Genomic DNA, 24,237 nt, shown 5'->3' on the forward strand with positions numbered 1-24,237 from the left:
AAGTGTAGTTTTTAAAGAGATTACTGACAAGACATTGGAGACTTTTTTTGTCTTAAAACCTCAAATTTCAGAGTGAAGAGAAAGACACTGCTCTTTTGCGAAATTGGAAACAGGGCTTGAGAAAATGACTCATGCCCTCGGTTTCATCCATTTATTTCCTACGCAGTATTTGCCAACATGAGGCACATGCTGTGGCGAAGGCTGGCTGATAGATGAGAGGTTCTGAATCCGCCTGCTGGCATATTCACAGACCTTTCATTTTTCAGAAATGTATTATTTTAAGTAATGCATTTAAAATTTTTTTCCCACATATTAAAGAGAGCTATGAAAGCGTTGTTTTTGTGCATGACTTCGAGGCAAGAGCTATGGGACTGTGTATATGCAGAGATGCCCGAGGCTCACCGAGCCCGTTTCCCTGTCCAGTCATTATCATTTGGCCAGAATCTCCTTTGGTTATTGTTTGTCAACTGAGGTGTCTCAACAAGATGAAGGCCATTAGGGAAGAGAGGACCGTTGAGTGGGAAAAAGGCTAGAAATGCTGAAAAACAAGGGATTCCTATTCTTTTTATTGATAGTTAAGAATGGTTTCGGTGTGCTCAGATTGGCTGTGTATACACAGAATTTCACAACGAGAGTAAAGCCTATTGCTACCATTTAAACAGTGGAACACAGTTTACTTGGTTCTGTGATAGTGATTTATTTTCAGGAACTTCGAGACTTAGAGAAAGAATGATTTCATTCTTGATTGGGCTCTGTTTTAGAGAGGGGGACATGTGCAAGTCTATTGGCTTACCTAGTCGACCTCCCTTTTGAGACGTGAATGACAGCCTCTTTATCTCCCAGGCTATATTCTGTTCTGAAATGGCTGAGCCAAATCCTACTCTGACCACATCTAAATGCAATATAGAATCCTCACCGGACTGAAGTTAAGAATTTTAAATATTCTGAATAGACTCATCTGTGAGCCTCTGAACAAGGGGCTATGTGCACATCTATGTATGTGTCAGGATGAGATTGGTCTTGAAAACCACAGTGAAGTCATTGTAGGTACAAAAAAAAAAAAAAAAAAAAAAAAGGAAAGAAAGAAATACCTTGAAAGTAAATTGCTCATTGAAGACAGGATTAAGGGTCTTTCGGTGGACTTTTGTCTCAAATTTCTTCTTTTTATCAGGCAGCAGAAACACTTTGACATAGGGATCAGATGTGCCCCCCATGTCTAAGGCAGGCAGTTCAGCAGCTTGGATAATCCCTACCAGCAGCTGTAATGAGAGACAGAATAGATCAAACACAAGCATTGGTGGACATTTTGGACAAGATTGACTTGTTTGCGATGCTGCGTATTATGATCTCTTGCTTTCTCTTCCTCTTTGCTTTTAATAAACTATTTCTCTTATCAATCTAAACACAGAAGGCAAATGAAACAAGCCATATAGACTTCAGAAACCAATTATGACAGATACAGGCTCTGGGAAGCCTGGTTTTAAGCACAAAAGAGGCTTTTAAAAGGTTGCTGATTACAGTTAAATATGGAATTTATATTTGCAAAAGGGCTGCAATCAAATAACTTTCCAGTTGCTAAAAGCCCTCGTGCATTATTTTCCTTTCCAGGGCATGATTTGTAAGTGGAAATAAATTGTTAAACAATAACAAGTCTGTGATTATAAAGTAGGAAATTTTTATTCTGCGCTCAAAGCTTCAGACCAGCAAAATAGGAATTTCTTAGAAATTAGGTAGCATTTTGAGATAAAAATAAGATGAGCAAGTTTCTCTCACATTTGACCTTTATTTGTATGCTGCCTGTTTCTTATTTTAACTTACAGTAAAATTATTATTTATTCTGAAATTGAATCTAGGACATGGAGTCAAAGAAGTATAATTTCAGCTTCATATAAATGAATGTAAAATTACAGATATGGTTTGTAATGCTAAGAGACTATGTTTCTGATTTTTTTTTTCTTCAAATACTGAGATTTTTCCATGTCTGTTTTCTCAGTGATACATTCCTGTTTTAGGACTGTGAGTGTAGGCTGGCATTGTTACTGTTTTGGGGAAGAAAATAAAATGTGGGAGCGGACTCTTCCAGATGCTCTGTCATCAGATGTTTTGTATCAACAGACTGGTTTAGATTCACATGGGAAACAAAAGTAGACTCTTAGTCAAGGTTATACAAGATATATACGTGTCAGTAAATGCGGTTACATTACAGCTTTTCACATCAGGCTGAAACATTTGAGTCTGTGCCTTTTTAGCCAGATAGAGTAGAAATGCTATTACTTCCTTAAAAAAAAAAAAAGTCACATTCATATTCTATAAAACTGACCCATCGCGTTTGTAAAAAGAGCACTTTGGCTAGTTCAGTTTTTAACCAGGACCAATGCTCTGAATGACTGATTTTTCCATTTTAATGCTCAGTATATTAGTGAGTGTCAGTTAAGAACACTGGATTGCAGGTATACAAAACACAGATGTACAAGAATAGCTAAAATAGACATCAGATTATTAAGACAGGATTAGTAAAGCAAACAGTTTGTTGATTTGCCAAGTTGGTATTTGGAATTTACCTTTAGATAGTAATGTGAATAAGCAAGATTCTATTTTCTCCTCCTCACTTTTTGAAATGAATATGCTTTTGGGCAGAGAATGCACTAGTGCTATGCCCTAAACTCCTTAAACCTAGGTAACTTATATTTTAAAGATTTTTGGATATTTTGTTGATAAGGTGTGTCATTGCTTCTAACCCCCTTCCCCCTCTTCTGCTTGAACTTTCCCTATGCCATGACAGCTTCTCAGTTAGAGCACTTCAGGGTTGACATTCAGTTTCTGTAAGCAAACATGTATATTTGATTACAGCTTAATGTATAAAATTCCTCAGGCTTTGTCTTTTCATGACTCAGAAGAATCAGTTCATAAATTAGATTAGCTGAGAACACTTGGAAAGATCGATGCATATGAACTAAAAAATATTTCATCAGCTAGATCTTCTAGATCTTCAGAATGAAATACCTTCTTAAAAATTTGGTGTTTGCTAGAAGGGGACCAGCAAAAGCACTTAGTATATTTGAGTAAAAAAAAAATCAGCGCAATTTTCTTAAAGATGCTTTATAAAATGATACTTAAAGTAGTCCAGCTAACTTAGAAGGTTCAAAATTATGACTAACCAGGATAATATACCACTAGATTTCTACTGGATAATATGAAAGTAGAATAAAATAGTAAAAAAAAAATACTGGATACGTATATAAAGTCATAAGTTTCTGGAAAAAAATGTTACATGTTAATGTTAACACTCATCTTCATTAGACTATGTAACTATTAGGAAGTTTTGCTCTTGACCAACTCCTGATTGCCAAATTTTGGTAGCTGAGATAGAAGTGATCTCAAATGCCCTATTTAATTAACCATAAATGGTATATTTATAAATGTGTATAAATCTGTACCTATAAACTTGTATCTGTAACCAAAATGCAGCTTTCTAGAATGTATTATAAAATAACTAGCCAGGGCTGAAATGAAGCTGATCAAATAAATTTTTTTTAGTATGATAGAGCTTATTAGTACATTATTCATGAGGAAACTTCTGGAAATTCAAAAAGTGAAGACATTATTTAAATTGTTGATTTCTAAATAACACCCAGAATTCTTGCAACTACATAGAACTCTCACAGTGTTACTGACTTTGGACTTTTGTTGTCAGAGCTGAGTATTGGTGTTTTATGTATTGTTCATTTCTCATCAACTTCATTATTTCAATATCAATGAAATAATTAACACAAGCTGTATTAGAAGTAACTGTATTAACATGTGTCACTTTTTCCTCATCCAAAAAGGTGAAATAAAATAGTTAAATTCACTTTGTCAGACAAGGACATTGTCCTAAAGATTCTTAAGAGCCCCATCTCTTATTCAGCTGATTCCACTAATTCTTTTTTTTAAAATTTATTTAAAGATTTTATCTATTGGAGAGAGCACACATGAGCATACACGAGTGTACATGCAAGCCCCTGTCATGAATAATGTGGGTGGGGGAAGGGCCCAAGAGGCAGAAGAGAGAGAATCCTCAAGCAGACTCCCGCCTTGGAGCACTGAACCCAATGTTGGCAGATCCCAGGACTCTGAGATCATGATCTGAGCCAAAATTGAGAGTCAGACACTCAAGCGAATGAGCTACTCAGGTGCCCCTCCACTAATTCTTACCTAGCTTTTTCATTTGACAAATCAGAAGGTAAAGGGACATGGTCAATTTCATGTGTCCTAGAAGGTGTTTTTTTTTTTTAATTATGATTATAATTTTTTTTAATGTAGAGATTTTAAACATTTTCCTTTGAGCTACCTCTATAATGCAGTTAATAAAAGGTAGTAATATTATCATCCATCTAGGTGGCACATCTAAGCTTTTTGAGAAATTGAAAGCAGGAGTGTTTTGTTACTGCCTTGAGTTCCTTAACAGTTTTTGGGCAGCAGTCGCAGGCACTAGAAATCAAGTTGCTGGTCTTTCTCCTCCCCTGGGTGCTAGGAATTTTACCTAGTATCATGATAAGGCATTCCTGCCTTTGAAATTCATGGGAGGCAGCCAGTTTTTCATCTTTGATTCCTTATCAAACAGGTTTTGTTTTAAAGCTTTGGTTGATTGGTGGTTCACCTCTACAAGATCGAATTCCATGAATTCCAAGGGAGATTGCCGTAGCTCAGGCTGAGGGGCTGGTGGGAGCTGTCAGAATCGGACTGCTCCTTGCAAGTTCATTTGTATTCTGCCTGCCTGCTGTAAGTGCCATAAGTAGATGTAATCGGTTGAATACCGTGAATTCTAATTATCAGAAGTTAAATTAGCAAGTAGGGGACTGCCTGCACTCCGAAATGATTTCATCAATAGCTCTGATAATTGCATTTTTCCCCTCTGAGCAAATGGAATGTTTTAAGAAGTATCTTGCTTCAATTTCTACTTGGTAATTTCAGAAAACGTCATGGATTTAGAAATCATTTCCCACCCCCTTCAGACCTGGTTATTCTGGAAATCATAATCCAGTGAATATTGAAGTTTTCCCAGTTTCTCCTCTTCTTTGGGTTCTTCTTTTTCTTCCCCATCAGTCAATCCAGTTTCGGCATCATCGTCCTTTAGAGCCTAGGAGCAGGGGAATGAATTATATGTGAATTCAGGTGAATTCGTTGAAACCCGTATCAACCTGGGCCTGTGGTTATACTTCCAAGCTGTTAGAAGCAAGCACTAAGATGCTGGAAATCCATTTGTCTGACACACATTCACATTTGCTGCTTATACATTTTTAAAATTCCACTTGTGCACGGAATTTTCTTCCCCAGTCAGCAAGCAATATGGAAGCGATGGAAAAGCCCCTCAGAATGTGGCAAGCGAAAAATGTCAAGTTGGTGCAGAGAAAATGTCGACTTGGTTTCATGTTTGGCTTTGGTAAGACTGCTTCTTTCAGAGGTATGATAAACATGCTATTAACCAGGCCAGATTTCACATTCATGTAGTTTAAAGAGATCTAAGCTCAGCATCGTGTAAAACATCATCGTTACATGCAGTGGAGAACTTAGATGAAATGCGTGGCCTGTTCTTGCTTTGTTTCCTATGAGAAAGGTAGCTGAGTAAGTGATTCTCAAAGAATTTTAACTTCCTGTGTTTTACATAGACATTTAGAATGGTTATGGAAAAAGTGGAGAAAACATGCCACCAGCAAATGCATGTTCAGAGGAAAATCTACCCCACTTCCAGTTGAAGTTTACCATTTTATTTTTATAACAGCTCCATAGAAAGCTAGGCTGAATTAAACTGATTTATGGGTCTATTTGAGATCAAAAAAATAAAAGCAGTTACGTTTGCAATTTTGTCAAACTGAAATCAGCGTTAAGATTTATTTTGTATCAATGAACAAAAATCTTGGTTCTGAACTCTCAACTCAGTTTGGGCCAACTGAATATTCTTTATGATCTAAAACATAAGTGTAATATGAAATGAAATACTAGAAAGCTCATTATTTCATAAAACATATTCAATGCTCCTCTTTTTTGAAAATGAAAATAGATAATGTATTTCCCCATGAAGTACAAGAACTTTGCTGAAAAAAAAATTAAAGGCTATAAAGATTATAAATATTAGGTAAGGTTTGTTTCTACGGATATATACTCTTATTGCTTCAGAGAATTAGGAAAAATAATTTTTAAAACTATCTATAGTTATTCAAAATTAAAAATGATAAAATTACATTTCCCTGACTGCTAGTAAGGTGGAAAAATTTGAAAATCTTTATAATAACCGATTGTATTTATTTGTCTGGGAACTGCTGGTATATATCCTTTGTTAAGTTTTCTATTACTGTGTTTGGGTCTTATTGATTTCTAGAGACTCTTTGTATTTTAGTGGTCTCAACTTTCTGTTATATATTACAAATCTTCTTCCCTGGTTTTTGGTTATGGCATTTTTTGTTGCTTTTTGTGCATGCATGTGCACGTGTGTGTGTGTGAGAGAGAGACTATAGAATCCCACAGAAGTCAAGAAAAGGCAGTGTGGTAGACTGCTTTATATCTGTGATAAAAGAATTTTAACTCTTGTCAGAAAGTTAAATCTGGAAATCAGTCAAATGCTGAAGTATAGCCAGATTTCAGAGAGGCAAGAGTTGTCAGGTTATAGTGCCATCATCCAGCCTCTTCCCATCTTCCAGATTATGTGATCTTTCTTGTTTGGTTAGAGAAAGCTGTACTGTTCACTCGTTCATTTACACATAGACTCTTTCTGGTGCTTCAAAATGGTACTGAAATGGACAGGATTTCCCAGTTAGGCTCTACTCCACTAACTCCGGTTTGATCCCCCCAAAAAACTGAGACTTGGTGGCATTATATCAACAGAACTCATCTGGGTGGGAAGAGCATATAAACAGAGTTGAGCTGTAGTTGGAGGTGCCTCCCTTTCTGTGCTTCTTGAAAATATTCAGGAGCCTACAATGAGTTCAGAAAATCAAAAATTACCATCATTACATCTGTGTAGGAAAATTTATACTGAAATGTTTTCCTGAAGAGTAAAATGCTGGTTTCCTGATAACCAAAGGCAGGAAACAATTTAATTACTTAAAAATTTTATCTTTTAACTTGCGTGGGGGGGATAGGTCATTACAGGGAACATGCTAGTAAAGTGACCAGAAAAGACGACTGAGTTTAATTAGAGGAGCTGAGGCAGTGAAATCACCTTGCCCTTTCAAAACCTTAGCTGTCTGTTAGTCTTTAACACTCCCATGGATGTGCTTAGAAAATTACAGCCTTGGTAAATTGCCTCCCTGTAAGATTTTAAGTTTTTAAAAATAATAGCAAGCTATTTAGTACATAATTCTGTCTGAAAACTCTATATGTTACTCTATCATAATTACAAAAAAATACATGGATTAAAACGCTTTTTCAAAAGTCTCTTTCAGAACTGACAATTTACGTATCATGTTTCAGCCCAGTGCAATTTGAAATAGCTGAGATATTAAATCTCCTTCTTCCTAAGTGGTTTTTGCCCTAATAAAAGGTGCAGGACCATCTCTGCAATTATTCTGTATGAAAGAGGACTAAATTTTTGATAATTTCTCAGTGCCACTGTTCATCACCGAAGTGATTAAGTCTATTCTTGTCCTGAAGGCTGAGCTTAAGCAGGATGTCTTCTGTGCCATCACATTAAATTCAGACCTATTAAATCAGTAGCTATTATAACATCTCAAGAGCAGTACCCCTCTACCTAGCCCCATACCCCTCAACAAAAAACAGAGGAAAAAGCTTGTAAGCCCAGCAGTTTTGACGGTTTGCTAAACTGTGGGAGTGAAAGCTATGTGCTGGGAACATCAGATCTTGTTTTAAATTTCAAAGATGTAGTATCCATACTTCTGGCTTCCTTAAAAATTCAAAAGGTGCAGAATTTATAACCATCTGAGGGGGAAGTTCTAAGTGAAATTGTTCAGATTTGGATTGGATAAGGCACACTTACTAAAGGTAGAACAGGGGCTGAATTTTCTTTCTAAAAACTTGAGCTTTCTAATACTGTTCTATTTAATTAGTTAGTAATGTTTAAAATGAGAACTCTTTATCTTTAAAAAAAAAAAATCAATTTAGTTCAGCCTCTTGATGTGTGTCAGAATGGTACACCCTGAGCTGTGGAGCCCCAGCTGCCAGGCCACTAAATGTATCCGAGCGTTGACGAGGGATTCTAAAGAGCAGAGGAAACCTACCGCAAGGGGCAGTCCAGAACAGTCATGAGACATAACACAGATAAGGAGGACATAGAAGGAAGAAATGAAAATTAAAATATCCACACATATTAGTAAAAACCATGGAGAAATGACCTTTCCAGACCTAGGACTTTGCAAATTGATACCGTCCCTCTGTATTTTCAGCGTTCTCAAGCTTTCAGGAATTAAAAACAAAAACAAAAACCTTTTAATATAAATCTTACCTTGTATGAATACACTGTTACTAGTTAGTTTGTTGTCATTATGGAATTTTAAAACTCTTTATTATAAAATTTTAATATAGAGACATTTCAATTCAATAAAATTTTAATATAGAGACATTTCAACCTATGTAAGAATGGACAGAAATTCAAATTCCAATGATCATGGAATGATCATTGGAATTTGAATTTCTGTCCATTCTTACATAGGTTGAAATGGTGAAAACCTACTGGCCAGAGCCTATGTACCTTAAGAAATCATGTCTAAAATGCCTCTCACATCTGTTTTTGTTTTTTTAATCGAAAAAATTTTTTTGTTGTGTTTATAAATGAGAAGCATAGACTGTGTTTGTTTTCCTCATGCTCATATCAACACACTGTTTAAAATATTCTGAAAATGTAATTCTTTAGGAATATTACTGAATTTCAAAACTTATGCTGTTTTAAAGTTGGATGATTGAATGGTCCCCATGGGATGCACATCTTAAAATTGTACAAGCTATTTTGTTTCTTCATCCTTCCTCTTTGTGAAACAATAGAACCCATCTTTAGCTACTACTACATGCCTTAAAAGTAGTATAAGCTACTATGTAACTGTTTACCGATGAGGCCTATTTTTGCTTGTCCAAATTATATTTTATTTTTTATACTTAATTGTTCATAAACTAAGATCTATAAAATTTTACATAGACAAGTAATCTTAAAATGATGAGATCTTTGTGAGTGGTTGAGATCCTAAATACTTTGTTATAATAGATCACTCACTATAAACTATCACTGAGCTCCTACTAGTATTTCCTTATTTGACTCATTTTTCTCTTCTTCTCATGTCCAAAGGAACAGATGATCACTGAAAAATTAACCACCATCAGTTCTCTGTATGTAGTATTTTGAGATCTTGGTCATTTATCCAGGTTATTACAGGGGTAATAAATACCACTACTATACTATAAATCACAATCTTACATCATACAGAACAAATTCCACAAAGAAGAAAGCAAATATGCTAGAAAAAAAAATGCTGTAGTTATAATTTAACATTATTTAGTGCTTTTAACTGTTAATTCCTGGATATGGGAAAATCACATTCGCATTATATTATGGGTACAAAAATGATAAGGCCGTATTTTCAAATGGTTGCATAGATATATCTGAAATTCACATGCAGATTATTCAGTCACTGTCCATCTAGCACATTGTTCCTACACTTAATCTCCCAATAAACTGTTGAAAGAAATCTGTCAAGTTCTGCTTGTTATTGAAAATGTTGAAATAAAGCAAGACATGTTTTCTACTACTAATTGTAGTTTTTAATAACAAATTAACTGAAGAGAAAAAGCCTTATTAGTTGTCTGTGATGGAATGTGGGCAGACACACTTCTGTGGCTGGGATTAGAGACTTAGAAGAATGTAAACCTTGTTGTTCTGAGCCCAGGACAAGTCTCTGAGCATTAGTACAGGCATTGCCTACATCCTATGTCTCTGAAACCAAATGAAAGTTGAGTGAGGACAGAAGAGCCTTTGTAAAACCATTGTCATTAGACTCTACAGTATCTTAGAGAAAAAGTGTTTAAATATCAATCCAGAGAGTGGGGTCAGTGCCCTGAATAGGTAGTTAACTAGGAAACTACGCAAATGTGCTAAAAATGCCCTCCTTGACTAAACTGTTCTTACAGAGATTTACCTATTTAAGAGTTCAAGTAATAGTACTTAATACTATTAGAAGAATTTACAGAAAAACTGTTAATATGTATTGCTATTTGAAAATAAATAAAACTTGAATTACTTGAAAGGAAACAAATAGAAACAAATTGAAAGTGTTCTTTCTTTGAAAAAGCTTTACATTTACATTATTAAAATGAATTCAGTGTTCTTTAAAGAACATTTAATTTAACATTTTCCACTATGAAAATGATTCAAAAAATAATGAAGAGGCATTTAATAATAACTATTAATAGTAAATGTTATTCTGAACCAAATCATCCAGTTAATTTAATTAAAATAAACAATGATGTAAAGAACAACCAAATAGCTTCCTGAGGCTCTGGAACATGACCCAGCTGGATGGATTTCATAACCTGTGTTGTGGTTTCACTGTCCCTATCAAAACAGGAATTTCATCTTAAACTTATGCACTGTTCTTGAGGACTAACTCGTAATTCTCTCTCTTCTAACTCACTGTTTAAGCACTCTTCCTGAGCGCTCATTATGGAGGTGGCTAGATCTATAGGAATGGTAATTTTCATCTACTGTGACAAAGGGCCACAGGTATGGGCGATTTAACAGTGAGTATGAATAGTGGTAATGTGAGAAAGGTACCATGCTCCAAAGGGAAAACTTTCAGATACTCTCCATTTTGTTTCTCTGACTCTAAATGCAGTTCAGAGTGGCTGAGCAGATGTAATCCAAATACTCAGGCATCACCCAGTCTTCTGGGCCCATCAAGGTGGCCCTGCCAGTCATCGATGCCCTTTTCTGGGTCAGATGCTTAGGAGTCTGGAAAACCCTACCAAATGTTTTCATCGCACTTTGGGATGTTGACTAATGACGGACAGGATCACAAAGCGTGTTTGACAACAGTGACATCTGTCCAGAAGTTGTTTACTTCTATACTTATCTGGTATAAAATAATAAGACATTGATTAATATTTAATAAAATAATCAAAGAAGTAATATGGAATGAAGACATTACCTGATCTTTCATGGTCTTCCCTAAGTCTTTCACATCTTTCATGTTAATGGCATTCTTCCCTCCCTTCTCTTTGCCCTTCTTCTTGTTTTTCTTTTTGAACAAACATTTCTTACAGATACAAAAGCAGCAGGTCAAGACTAAAAGGACAGCGACTATGGCTATGGCAATTAAGGCCCACGGTGGCACTGAAAGAGAAAAAGATAGAAGGCATCAGTAACAAACGTTGTATGTACAAAGTCTTTTAACCTAAGGGCTACAAAGGTATCCACTGGTTAATTCATATTTATTGAGCATTCCAGGCACCCTGTTCTGTGTCATAGTACCCACATCTCCTCTGCCCAGATGGTGGTTTCTGTTTCCACTTCACCCCTGCACATAAGTCAAATATGCTTCCCTCCAAGCTATATGTCCATTCATCCATTCCTTCCTTCATCCAGAGCACAACTCTGGAGTTTGGCCTTGGAGTTGAAATCCTGACTCTACCATTTATTAGCTCTATGACCCTGGGCAAGTCCTCTAACCTCCCTCTGCCTCAGTATCCTTATCTCCAAAGTTGGAGGTAAACTGATCGGTATCATAGACTTCTTGAAGATTAAAATAAGATACATTTCCTGGCACATGGTAAAAGCTTAATAAATACTAGCTGCTATTACTCGTCTATTAAGTACTAGAGATTCTATTAATATGTTCTGGGTATAATGGGAGGGACAGGCATCAACTGAATAACCAGAAAAAACAAATATCATAATGGTAATAAAGGTGAGGAAGAAGTACTTGATGCTCTGAAAGTCACCAGCTCTAAAAGTAGGACATTTACCGTCCACAATAGCCAAACTACGGAAAGAGCCTAAATGTCCATCAAGAGGTGAATGGATAAAGATGTAGTACATATATATATACTGGAATATTATGCAGCCATCAAAAACCTGAAATCGAACCATTTGCAATGATATGGATGGAACTAAAGGGTATTATGCTAAGGGAAATAAGTCCATCAGAGAAAGATAATTGTTATATGATTTCACTGATATGAGGAATTTGAGAAACAAGACAGAGGATGATAGGGGAAGGGAGGGAAAAACGAAACAAGATGAAACTAGAGAGGGAGACAAACCATGAGACTCTTAATCTCAGGAAACAAACTGAGGGTTGCTGGAGGGGAGGGGTATGGGAGGGAGGGAGTGGCTGGGTGATGGACACTGGGGAGGGTATGTGCTATGGTGAGCGCTGTGAATTGGGTAAAACTGGTGAATCATAGATCTGTACCCCTGAAACAAATAATACATCATATGTTAATTAAAAAAATAATAATCCCGCCTCCCCCCAAAAGTAGGACATTTACCTGCTCAAGGTCTGCAGGGGCAGGGCAGGGGTTATGTTCAGTGGCCCTGAAACCAGGCTTTGGTTTGGGCTTGGCCACTTTCAGGCTGTGTCACTCTAGCTAGATTGTTTAGCTATTCTGAATTAGTTCCCTCCTTTATAAGGTGAAGATAATAGTGGTACCTCTTTCATTTCCTTTGAAAATTAAGGGAGTTAATATACTAAAAAGCTTAGAATGGCATCCAGCACATAGCGGGAACTTGATGTTAGCTGTTTATTTTCAAGGAATACCGCTAAGTATCATGGGTAACATGGAACACTTAAAGTATATGGGAGGGGCGCCTGGGTGGTTCACTTGGTTGAGCAGCTGCCTTTGGCTCAGGTCATGATCCTGGACTTCCAGGATCGAGTCCCGCATCGGGCTCCCAGCTCCTTGGGGAGTCTGCTTCTCCCTCTGACCTTCTCCTCTCTCATGCTCTCTCTCTCACTCCTTCTCTCTCAAATAAATAAATAAAATCTTTAAAAAAAAAGTATATGGGAGGCCATAAATAGGCACAATAACACATACATATTACAAAACAGAAGTTCAGTTGATATGCTAGGGGAAACTGAGAGGTAGAGGGGATTTTTTTGATGAGAGGCTTCAGATTTATAGTCTCTGTTTACAACAATAAAGAATATATAAATAAATAAAGGCATTTTTCTGCTACAGTTGTCCATTTACTGAAAGTTATTATATTTTCTTATTTAGTATATCCTATACCATGTACATATATTATAAAAAAGCTCTAATGGAAATAATTAAGATTTCACTTTGGCCAGAAAGGTGTTAAGACTGATCAGAAACAATTAGATTTGCCTGCTGTAATTAAGAAGAGACACTGGACACTGAAATGGTAAGAAAAAGTACTATTTTCTTCTCCCTACGTAAACATTAGTACCAAGGATTGCTGAACACAAGGCCGGAATACTTTGATAAAATAGAAGCACTAACCGTCTCCTCAAAACGAGAAAACCCACTCTTTGCTGTCCCTCTGTGTTTAGCTTTATAGTGTCGAACACTTACTATGCCTATTCTAACTTACGACTGGCTAATAAATGTGAGCCTAAAAATCTATACAAGCACAACTTCTGAAGTTGTGTTTTTAGTCAAAGAAATACCAGAAAGTAATATATAAGCCCATACTAAACACCATGTTTTCTTAGGTTTCCTAATCTCATTAAATGATCATATTTTTAAAATGTAGATTAAACTTATGTAACCAATGATATCATTCATAACACCTCGTTTAAAACTTTCTCTTGTGATCTAACTGAAACCCTGCCATGCATGAACGAGAGAGTCTATGTATTCATTGCAGGCCAGATGATATTAATAATGACCCTTCATTCTGAACCTCGTAAATTACTCTTCCAGTCGGACTTGTGTGATAGTCTCTCAGAGAGCTACATAAAAGTCTCCTAAATTACACAGGACAAGACAGAGGTCATTTGACAACTTCACAAAAAGGAAATAGACAGCGAAAGCACGGGAACATTATTTAATCACAAGGAGTTAAAGACATAGGGGCATAGGATTACAGGAGGAAATCTTAAACAGTGCAACTTGAAGGTAAATTATAGCCGCTGAGAAAATTTGGTGATTTTTTATTTCTTAAAGTGCTATCATATTCTAGGTTTGATCTCCTGAGTAGCTTAATTTCTAACTTCAACTATTCTCTATTGAATATATGAAACTTAAAGAATTTTCTTCACAATCTACTGGCATCTTCAGATAGGATTTGAAAATCTTAAGATTATCCTTTTGTGTACCTCTACCATGGAAATCTAACTGAATAGATATTTGGAATACAAACTACCATTTTTAATTGAGTTATTTGAATTGAATTCTCATCTTACATTTTGTGGAGATCAAATACTTAGAATTTGATAAGTTTGCAAAGAAACACCATCTATAGAACTATTCATTCTTATTTATAGAAATGTTTCAATATGAGTGAAAAAATCTCATATTTTCCATTAGGCTAAAAATTGATGGAAGACCTACTTAATATGGGCTAGCAGCTGCTACAGTTGTACATACATTATCTCATTTAATATTTATAGCGGTTTTGTTCATTATCCCTTCAATTTTATACAGGAAAAACTTTATACGGAGGAAAAACTATAGATCCAATAGTTTGAGAAATTCAAATATAGCTTTATATTATTAGGTTAAAAATATACATATTTTAAGTGTATACAAAGGAAAAAATCTTTAGCTTTGAAGCCTTTTTAATAAAACATTTTATATTAAAAAAAACAGTAAAAATAAATAACAGCAGAAGATGCTGCCAAGTGGTTTCCATAATATAAAGTATGGCTTCAATAAAAAAATGGGCTCATCAAAATATTGCTATTGGCAGAAAACTCTTAGCTTATTTTTATTGCCACCCAACTATCACTAAATGGAAATTTTAATAACAAGAATTTTAACATTTAACTTAAAGACCTTTCAGCAGAAAATAATAGATTAGTGTAAAAGCTTTCCATTAAAAATGTTATTTTCATTTTCCAGTTAATAAATTAATCTCACATTGTTTAACCCAAAGGTAAACTGATGCATAAAAAATTAAAGTCAATTCTAACTAGCTTCTAATGTTTTAACTTAGACTTTGTGGTAGGCAGAATTTGGATTCCTCTGAATGTTCACATGCTGTCCCCTTGGACCCATGAATATGTTACCTTACATGGCAAAAAGGACTTGACAAATGTGATTTAGGATCTTGAGGTTGTCCGGGGTTACATTCAGATAGAACTGTGCAATTACTGGAGTCCTTAAAAGTGAAAAACACAGGCAGGAGTTTCAGATTAGAGATCTGAAGATTCTATGCTGCTGATTTTGAACATGGAGGAAAGAACCATGAGCCAAGGAATGTAACTGTGTTTAGAAGCTGGAAAAGGCAAGGAAATGGATTCTCCCCTACAGTTTTGCGAAGGCATCAGTTTGTATAGCCACTATGGAAAAGACTATGGAGGTTCTTCAAAAAATTAAAAATAGAACTACCATATAATCCAGCAATCTCATTCTGGGTATATACCCCAGGGAAACAAACAAACAAACAAAATTACTATGTGCAGTGGTATCTTCACCCCTATGTTCACTGCAGTATTATTCATAAAAGTCAAGATAAAGAAGCAGCCTAAGTGTCTATGAATGGTTCAAGGGATAAAGAAAATGTAGTATATACACACAATTGAAATATTATTCAGCCACAAAAAAGAAGGAAAAAAGAAGGAAATCCTGCCATTTGTGACAACAAGGATGATGTTTTCCTGTGGCCAAACACAAACAACATTGTCTGTAGTATGAGAACATCTTGATCATATATTCCTTTTTGAAATTTCCTTCTGTTGCTGTTTCTACTGCCCTTGCCAGCAGTCTTCAATGGGTCTGACATTTTCCCTTTTTCCCTCTTTCCTTTCCCATTCCCAAGTCTTTAACTTTGTTATTCAAAGTTCTCAGTCACTTGTTCGTTTTCACATTAACTCACAGTTGAACGGCTTCTTTCCTATGCCTTAAACTTTGACATCACTTATCCATTCTGGACCCTCTTATACACACTGGGACTGTATCTCCCACTACCTACAGAATGTTTTCTATGAATCCGCCATCTCAAACCTGTTCACCAAACCAGCGCTATGGTTCCTCTTAGTGCTTCAGTGATGGCCTGCTGGTTGTATCTTGGAACCACATGGAAAATTTTCTCCCAAGCCTGATCGAGGATCAAGTCATGCCATTTCTTCTTCCGTATGTTTTCTGCTTCCTTCACATCTATTTCTGCTCGTAAGGTGTGGGCTTCAGGTTACCTCCATGTCACTGAATCACTCGTTGCTCTTTGCTCAGGTCTATCCCCAGGTCTTCCTCAAACATATTCCTTCTTTCTTGCAATGCTATTCCTCTTCTTCAGTTCATTTAAACATTATTTCTCAAGGCTCAGCAAAAGTGTCTGTGTTGACAGATTTTTTAAAAATTTTATTTGACAGAGATCACAGGTAGGCAGAGAGGCAGACAGAGAGAATGAGAGGGGGAAGCAGGCTCCCCACTGAACAGAGAATCTGATGCGGGGGTCGATCCCAGGTCCCTGGGATCATGACCAGAGTGAAGGCCAGGCTTTAACCCACTGAGCCACCCAGGTGCCCCTATGTTGACAGGTTTTTAAATAAAAATACTACGTACGTTTGCTAAAATTGCCCCTCCCACCCAGTGAGAAATATGGACTATGTGGTAGACTACATTGGGTCATTGAGGTTGGTATAAAAAGACGTATTATTTGAAAAATCCAAATCTGTATGAATATATCAAAAGCATTTTAATATAACTCCTTTCTACACATGAAATTCACTTCTTAAAACTCAGCTCTTTGTAGATGATTCATGAAATGAAGTACTGGTATTTGATGAAAACACAAAAAGATATTTTAGAACCATTTAGAAGTAAATTTGCATTAGCAGGTCTTCTGTTGGGGGGAGGGGAACCAAACAACTGTTTCCCCTTATCAGGAGGGGCCATTCCTTCATGAGGAGTGGGCCTAAGTTAAGCAGTTTAAAAAATTAAGTATTTAATTAAACACATATTTACGGAACATCTATTTGCCTGGCATTTTTTTTTTTAAAGATTTTATTTATTTATTTGACAGAGAGAGATCACAAGTAGGCAGAGAGGCAGGCAGAGAGAGAGAGAGAGGAGGAAGCAGACTCCCTGCTGAGCAGAGAGCCCGATGCGGGACTCGATTCTGGGACCCCGAGATCATGACCCGAGCCGAAGGCAGCAGCTTAACCCACTGAGCCACCCAGGTGCCCCTTGCCTGGCATTTTTTACAGAGCTGTAATAGAGGGCTAAGCTTAGTTTGCATAATCATGAAGCTTACTATTTATTTCCTACATGCTAAAAACCAGGTCTTATTTACTCTTTCAGAAGTAAATTGCTTAAATTTGCCAAACTCAGTACTTAGAGGATAATAGGGTGTTCTCAGAAAGAATCTCCACGGCTTCATGTGCTCTTGTGTACAGATTTAGTGCTCTAAGGGGGACATTTATTGATGAAAGTGACTAGTAAATATCCTTTTTACAATAAAAATGTTATTCTAAGATTGAAAAACGTCATTTCTTTTTCTTCAAGGGGGCTTTGGCACTAAGCAAATTTGTAAAAATCACTTATTTAAGAGGCCCTTGTAAACTTTCTTTTTTTGGAAAAGCAGACACTCCAAATTTCCTTCTCTGTAATGGAGCCAATTGTCGCTGAGAACAAGGGTACTGAGGACAGTACGTTTATGAAAGGGAAAATCTTACTATTAATGAAGAGCAGCCCAGGGTGTCCCATTTATGCCCCCCAATCCGAAGTCTGCTCATCACACAGATGAGTCCTACAGAATGAACTGGTCGGGACAGAAGCTTTATAAAATTTACACAAAGTGCCTGATGGCCAAGAGGAGCCTGGTCTAGATTTCCTGATTCTAAGTTCTCACTTCTAAATAGACTTTTTTTGTTTGTTTGTTTGTTTTTTCATCTCTAAAATGCCTGACTCAGTCCCTCGCCCGCTTAGTGCTCAGTAGATGTTAGGTGGCTTGAAAGGCCCACATGGCCATGATCTTGGGCCAAGTACAAGTAGAGAGGAGTGGTCTCTGAGGTACGGCACTGCCTCAGGTGTGTCTCCTTCAGTCTGCTGCTCGGTTTCATTTCCTCAACTCTGACTTTCCTGCTACATCCCCATGTAGCCAGCTCTAGTGCTTACCTAGGCTGGCAACCTTCTGGTGGATTTACTCATTGGGTTTTAGATAGAATCTAGGGCAAAACTCACTGCTTTTTACTTCTGCCTCGATTTCACTTTCAAGGGCAGCTCTGCATTATCTGGAAGGTTCCCTTCCCATTCATCCTAATAAGAAACAACCTAAAAATCCATATCTCTTTCACGAGATGGGCTGCATTTTCCTCTCTGAGAAATAGAAGCTCATGCATTTATTTCAGTCTTAGATATTTCAGCCAAGGGCCTCAAGATGATGATCTAGGTAATACGTTGCTATGGCCACTACGAAAATTCGGCAGTGACTCCAAGCCTTTTCTACCTTTGCTGTATCTCTGTTTTGTCCTGAGTGCCTCATCGCTGTACTAACGTCTGTATCATTCATCTTATGAAGAACCTACAGATTTTTTCAATCTTAGGTTCACTGCAGCTTTTTTGCCAACTTCCAGGTTTACCCCCAAACAATCGGTCTCTCTACGGATCATCAGGCATCAATGGAAGAGCGCAGAGTAGAGTGTGAAAATAATTTTACTGTTAAATGCTAAGAAGAAGAATCTATCTCAAAGCTTTACTTTTAGACTGTTGATGGCTAATTTTAAACACACAAGGAAAATTTTTCAAGGATTGGCAAAAAGCCAAATAAGTCTTGCATTTTAAGGCGTTTTCTAACTTGCAGAATGCAAACAGGAATAAAGCACTGGAAATATGTGGATTAATATTCTTATTAACCACCTCTGGAGACAGCACATTAAATGTGAGATTTGAAACACTGTATGCGGTCCTACAGAATATGGTTTAAGAATAAAACAGCCAAAGGTCAGAATGAAGAGTTTCTCATTATAAACAGAAACTGCTTCAAAGACCATGGGCATGCATTCTTTGCTCCTCAGTATTAAACAAACTTTTTTCTCAGTCTTGATGATAGAGTTTGAAGCCTCTGTTGAATTACATGCCTCGTTTAAAATGTAACAAAATCTATAGTGTCTTCATGGGAAAATAAGTGTGTGTTCGAGCACAGGGTGTGTGCTGTATATTTAAATTTCTGTACAACCAGGAGTGTGTGGTACCCTGGTAGAGATTACAGTTCCTGCTCTCAAAGACCTTTGGATTCCAAATTAAAAACCCTTTTCCAGAAGCATCAGGGTAAAATTGACCAAGATGAGGGAATTTAAAACAAACAAAAAACCTAATCCTTCATTGGATCATTGACATTTATTTGTTTTCTTGGCATTCTGCGATGTGCTCATACTGTGCTGGAGATGGTGCGTGGGGCGGGGGTGGGGGGGTGCAAAAAAGGCAAGTCCTTCTCTCTAGGAGCTTGCAAAGATTACCTTCCAGGAAAAAACTAGAAGGAGATAGACAGTACAGGGTTAAAAATAAAATTCAGCAGAGTAGGTGGGCTCTGAGTAGGTGGCAGGTTAGGGATGGGTAAGGTCGTGTGTCCTAGAGTTCAAGGAAAGCTCCAAACAGGAGGTGAGTCTTGAGGAAAGCTCCAAGACTTTGCTTGCTGCACAATGAAAATAGCCTTTTGGGGACTCCAGTTCTTTTCTTCTCCTCCTTCCTTTCTGACTCCCTCCCTCTTGTCTGTCCTGTCTCTCTCCTTCCTTTTCTTCCTTAATCCTTCCTTTGGTTTTTAGATTCCTTTTACTCTAACTTCTTAAACTTCAGTGTCTACCTTTCTTAAAGCTCTCAGCAAGACACTTAGGAAAGAGACTACCTGAGGTTTTTTTTTTTTTTTTTTTTTTGGTCACAGTAAATGAGAAGACAATTCCTTACAGTAAACACATGTAGCCTTCCCTAAACAGCCTTCAGAATTACCCTCTTAACACATTCTTCTCTTATATAGTTCTCTTTAGCTTTTTCAATATGTGCTCTTGACAGAAAGCAAACTGGAAGATATGTCTGTGTAAATAGGCTGTAAAAATGATCCAAGCCATTGAGTAGAGTTAGCTACTCATTAAGGCAAATGGATTGTGTAACCAGTAATGTAAGAGAGAGGCTCATTCATTCATTCATTCATTCACTCATCCATCTGAGTGTCTATAGAACACATTAATGCTCAAGACCTTGAAGGAATAATGAATAAGTCTACAGTAATTAAACAGCTTATAGTCCAGCTGGGCAGGTATGATTAATATACATGAAGCAAATTGTGAACAATAAATGCCAAATTAAATAGGGTCTTTGGCTTGACTCTAATTCCATTATGTGGTCACAGCAGTCTTACTCATCAAATGAACACTTATTTAGAATTATTTTTAAAAACCTTAAAACTTAATAAAATGGGAAATCTGCCTCTCTTTAAAAAAAACTATTAATACATTAAAAAACTGTTAATACATTTTAAAACTTCTGTAAAATATACTGCTTTAAAAAGCACAAAATCACTTAAAAGCTGGTAGTACATTAAAAAAAAAAACCTTCAGTAAAATATGTTGCTTTGAAAAGCACGAAATCACAACCTATACATTTGAGAAATTTTTTCTAGAACCTCTATCTGTTTATGTGATTTTTGGTAGGTAGGGGGACAGAAAACAGCCGCTGCTGAATAATTTAGTAAGGTTATTGATGTTTCTTATTGAATGCAATGATGAGTCTTGATAACGAAAGTTTGGTGACTGAAAGCCATTTTATCTGCACAGGTATTAATCAAATAATTAATTTAATAAAATGTCTCTAATAATAGTCTGCTTTCAATGATAAGGCAAAGTCATCCGTATCTTCACAATATTGGAATGTCTGAAATTTGACATGGGAAAATGATGTTGGTTGTTCAGGCAGAGAGATAAGCCCCAGCATGACTTCCAGGGGATTTAGATAAAGTCCCAGTCAGCCCTGGGAGCTTGCTGTCTGCAGGCTCCAGGGAGAAGTGCATTGGTAAACAGGAGGGGATGCCAGGTAGGTTGGCAGAGGCGAAGACGATTCATGGGCTAATCAGTTCGGAAGCCTTTGGAAGTTTGTAACAGTTTTCAATCATGCTGTGGACAACACAATTTTGTGGTTAAAGGGAAATCCATTTATCCTATCAAATTTGTAGCATGTCTCTCTTGAGTTCCGATTTCCAAGTTCAAAACCAAAAAGAAATATGTCTCAGGTATTTTCTTCCCCTAGTGGAAGCTAACTATCTTCTTTTGTGTTAAAAGTTTTCAAAATCTTTTGGATTCTGTTTCAGTTGGTTTTTGGTTTTCTTTGGACACTTTGAATCGAGTTAACATTGTCTTTAATCTGTTTTCTGTCTTTGGCAGAGAGGCCCAAGGAAAAAAAATCGATTCCAAGACTTGAATAGGGTACCTGTGGGCAACTTTTGGATATCTCAATATTTGAGTCTCTACTTGTTTCTTTTTTAAGCAATTTCATATTATGATTAAATCCAATTATGGTAAAAGAACATCAGCTGAACAGGCAGATAGGTTCCCCGCTTCTTGGTGCTAGTGTACAACTTCAGGCCAGCAGTTAGAAGAAATGAAGAAAGAAAAATGCCATCTAACCTTACTACCTCCTGTTTTGGAAGGATTTTCCCCACTGTACTTTCTATTTATTATTCTAGGGGCAAGTGACAAGATTTTTAGAGTTCCCTGTAACTTGGAGCAATTTGACTGTACTGACAGGAACTGTGTGGTTGCTACGCATTAAGCGAAGAAGAGCCAGATGTTTGAGTCTTTCCAGTCCTGAAAAGGAAGAGTCCGGCTCGTTAATTTCATTACTCTACAAAGTGACAGGTAGACAACAGTGAAAACAAAGCCCCTTGCTTGTCTGGCTATTCACAGGACATTTTTCTTTGATTATCCAATGGATTCCTGCTGCTACAGACTGAACTTGTTAATTTGCCTCTCCAATTGCTGTTTTCTCTCTTTCTCTCAGTGTATTTTTCTCCCTGGCAATTTGTAGCATCATTTCTTCTTTTTGTTTTGTGGTTCTTGGATTTGAACTTTCATTTTTATTTTTCTACAGTTCCCATGGTTCTTGATTTATTTTTCATTCTTGTTTTTGAAGATACATATATATATTTATATATATATTATATATATTATATTTATATATATTTTATATATATTATATATTTTTATATTTATATATATTTATATATTATATATTTTTATATATATATTATATATATGTAATCCTTTAAATCTTATCCCTTTTTTTAATTTTAATTTTAATTTTTTTAAAAGATTTTATTTATTTATTTGACAGAGAGATCACAAGTAGGCAGAGAAGCAGGCAGAGAGAGAGAGCGGAGGAAGCAGGCTCCCCGCTGAGCAGAGAGCCCGATGCGAGACTCGATCCCAGGACCCTGAGATCATGACCTGAGCCGAAGGCAGCAGCTTAACCCACTGAGCCACCCAGGCGCCCTATATATGTAATCCTTTAAATCTTATCCCTTTTTAAATCTTATCTCCCTTTGTTTAGAGTTTGTACTTCAGTGCAACCGTGAGCATATGACCTCAGGACCCTGTGTGAATCATGCTTTTTTTTGTAAATTTGCCCAGATCTCCACTGAGAAAGTACAATTTTCTTGATTCTCTTTTCCTTGTCAAACTTAGTGATTTCCTCCCTTAAAAGACTCCTGGTAGACTTATTCCAAATGTCTGCCTCAGTAATACCACATATGAGCTCTTTATATTGTCTCTCACCCACATTTATTTATGCTTTCTCACTGGTATGATCATATATTGATCCTCGTTTTCTAGTAGCTTTGTAATTTGCCTCTTCAACATGGAGGCATCACCTGAGGAGGGATACTGTGACCTTCCTCTCCTTGGATCTTCCATGAATTATAGTTGGGTTGGGTATGTGAGAAGTCATAAACAAATGCTTACTGGGGTGCCTGGGTGGCTCAGTGGGTTGAGCCTCGGCGTTCGGCTTGGGTCATGATCTCAGGGTGTTGGGATCGAGCCCCGTATTGGGCTCTCTGCTCAGCGGGGAGCCTGCTTCCCCCTTCTCTCTCTGCCTGCCTCTCTGCCTACTTGTGATCTCTCTCTCTCTGTCAAATAAATAAATAAAATCTTTTAAAAAACAAACAAAAAACCACAGAAATGCTTACTGAAGAAACAAAAGCATAATTAGAGACCAGGAAAGCCTTCTTCCAATATTGTTTAAACATGGGTGGAATGTGGCTCTATTGGACTCCTTTTAAAACTAAAGGGTATACTTTTTTTTAAATACTACAGATAAATCCTGATAAATTTTCCAGATCATTTAGAAAATATATGGAACTAGTCCTTATTTTTTTCTTCTAGAAGATTATGGAAAAAGCAATAAAATTCATTTTGTTCCTGTCATTTTCCCTTATTTTTGTGTTGTCTATCCCCAAGAAAGATGCTCTTAAAGAATTGTATTAATAATGCTGATATGGCTTTTCCTTTCTTATGGGCAGCACTTGCTGTATTCCCTAATCTAATTTCTTGTTTATATAGTTCTTTCACTTTATGAGCCCCTTTCACATTACCTCAGCCCATTTGACTCTAAAAGACCCAATTGCAGAGAAGCTAAGGTGGTGGTTACCAGAATCTCCATTTTATAGGTGAGAACACTGAGGATCTGAAATGTAGCTTCCGTAACGTGATTCTCATTAGAGTAGGGATCAGGCTTAGGTCTTAAGTTCTCATGCTCTTTCTATATATTTTGGCACTCTTTTGTGTCCACAGTGAATATTGAGCAAATATTCACTAATTATATTCCTGCTCAGAAGAGTTTGATTTGGCAAATATATTTGTATAGGACTACCAGGCTTCTTCAAACTGCAATAATATTTTATTGTTTATGCCAACTCAGTGAAAATCATTTGTCCAAAAAAAAAAAAAATCTGATGATAATCGTAACATCGGTGGGCCACAACAGGGGAATCAGGAATCTTGACTCCCAAGTTCTGCCACTCAAATTGCCAAATAAATTTGAACCAAGTTATTTAAACTTTTCTGAACCTCAGATTCAACATCTATAATTTGGGAGGTGGGTGGAGAGAGGGAACTCTGATATAAACTCTAAGCAATTTGTGACACGTAAATT

General features: G+C 36.7%; 1 protein-coding gene across 4 annotated transcripts in view; it reads right to left on the reverse strand.

Moving 5' to 3' along the window:
* Positions 1–24,237, reverse strand: part of SYT1 (synaptotagmin 1) — a 542,261-nt gene that overhangs the window by 142,658 nt on the left and 375,366 nt on the right. For 2 of the 4 annotated variants that reach the window (XM_032346922.1, XM_032346923.1), the window contains 3 exons: positions 11,127–11,311; positions 4,997–5,119; positions 1,092–1,259 (listed from right to left, as the gene is read on the reverse strand). In XM_032346922.1, the coding sequence (XP_032202813.1) occupies positions 1,092–1,259; positions 4,997–5,119; positions 11,127–11,311 (476 nt within the window). Of the gene's footprint in view, positions 1–1,091; positions 1,260–4,996; positions 5,120–11,126; positions 11,312–12,026; positions 12,043–24,237 lie in introns of those variants that run through there. The other 2 variants (XM_032346926.1, XM_032346925.1) reach the window with 2 other exon arrangements.

This window comes from Mustela erminea, chromosome 6 (assembly GCF_009829155.1).
Source record: "Mustela erminea isolate mMusErm1 chromosome 6, mMusErm1.Pri, whole genome shotgun sequence".
In the NCBI taxonomy this organism is placed as follows: Eukaryota; Metazoa; Chordata; class Mammalia; order Carnivora; family Mustelidae; genus Mustela; species Mustela erminea.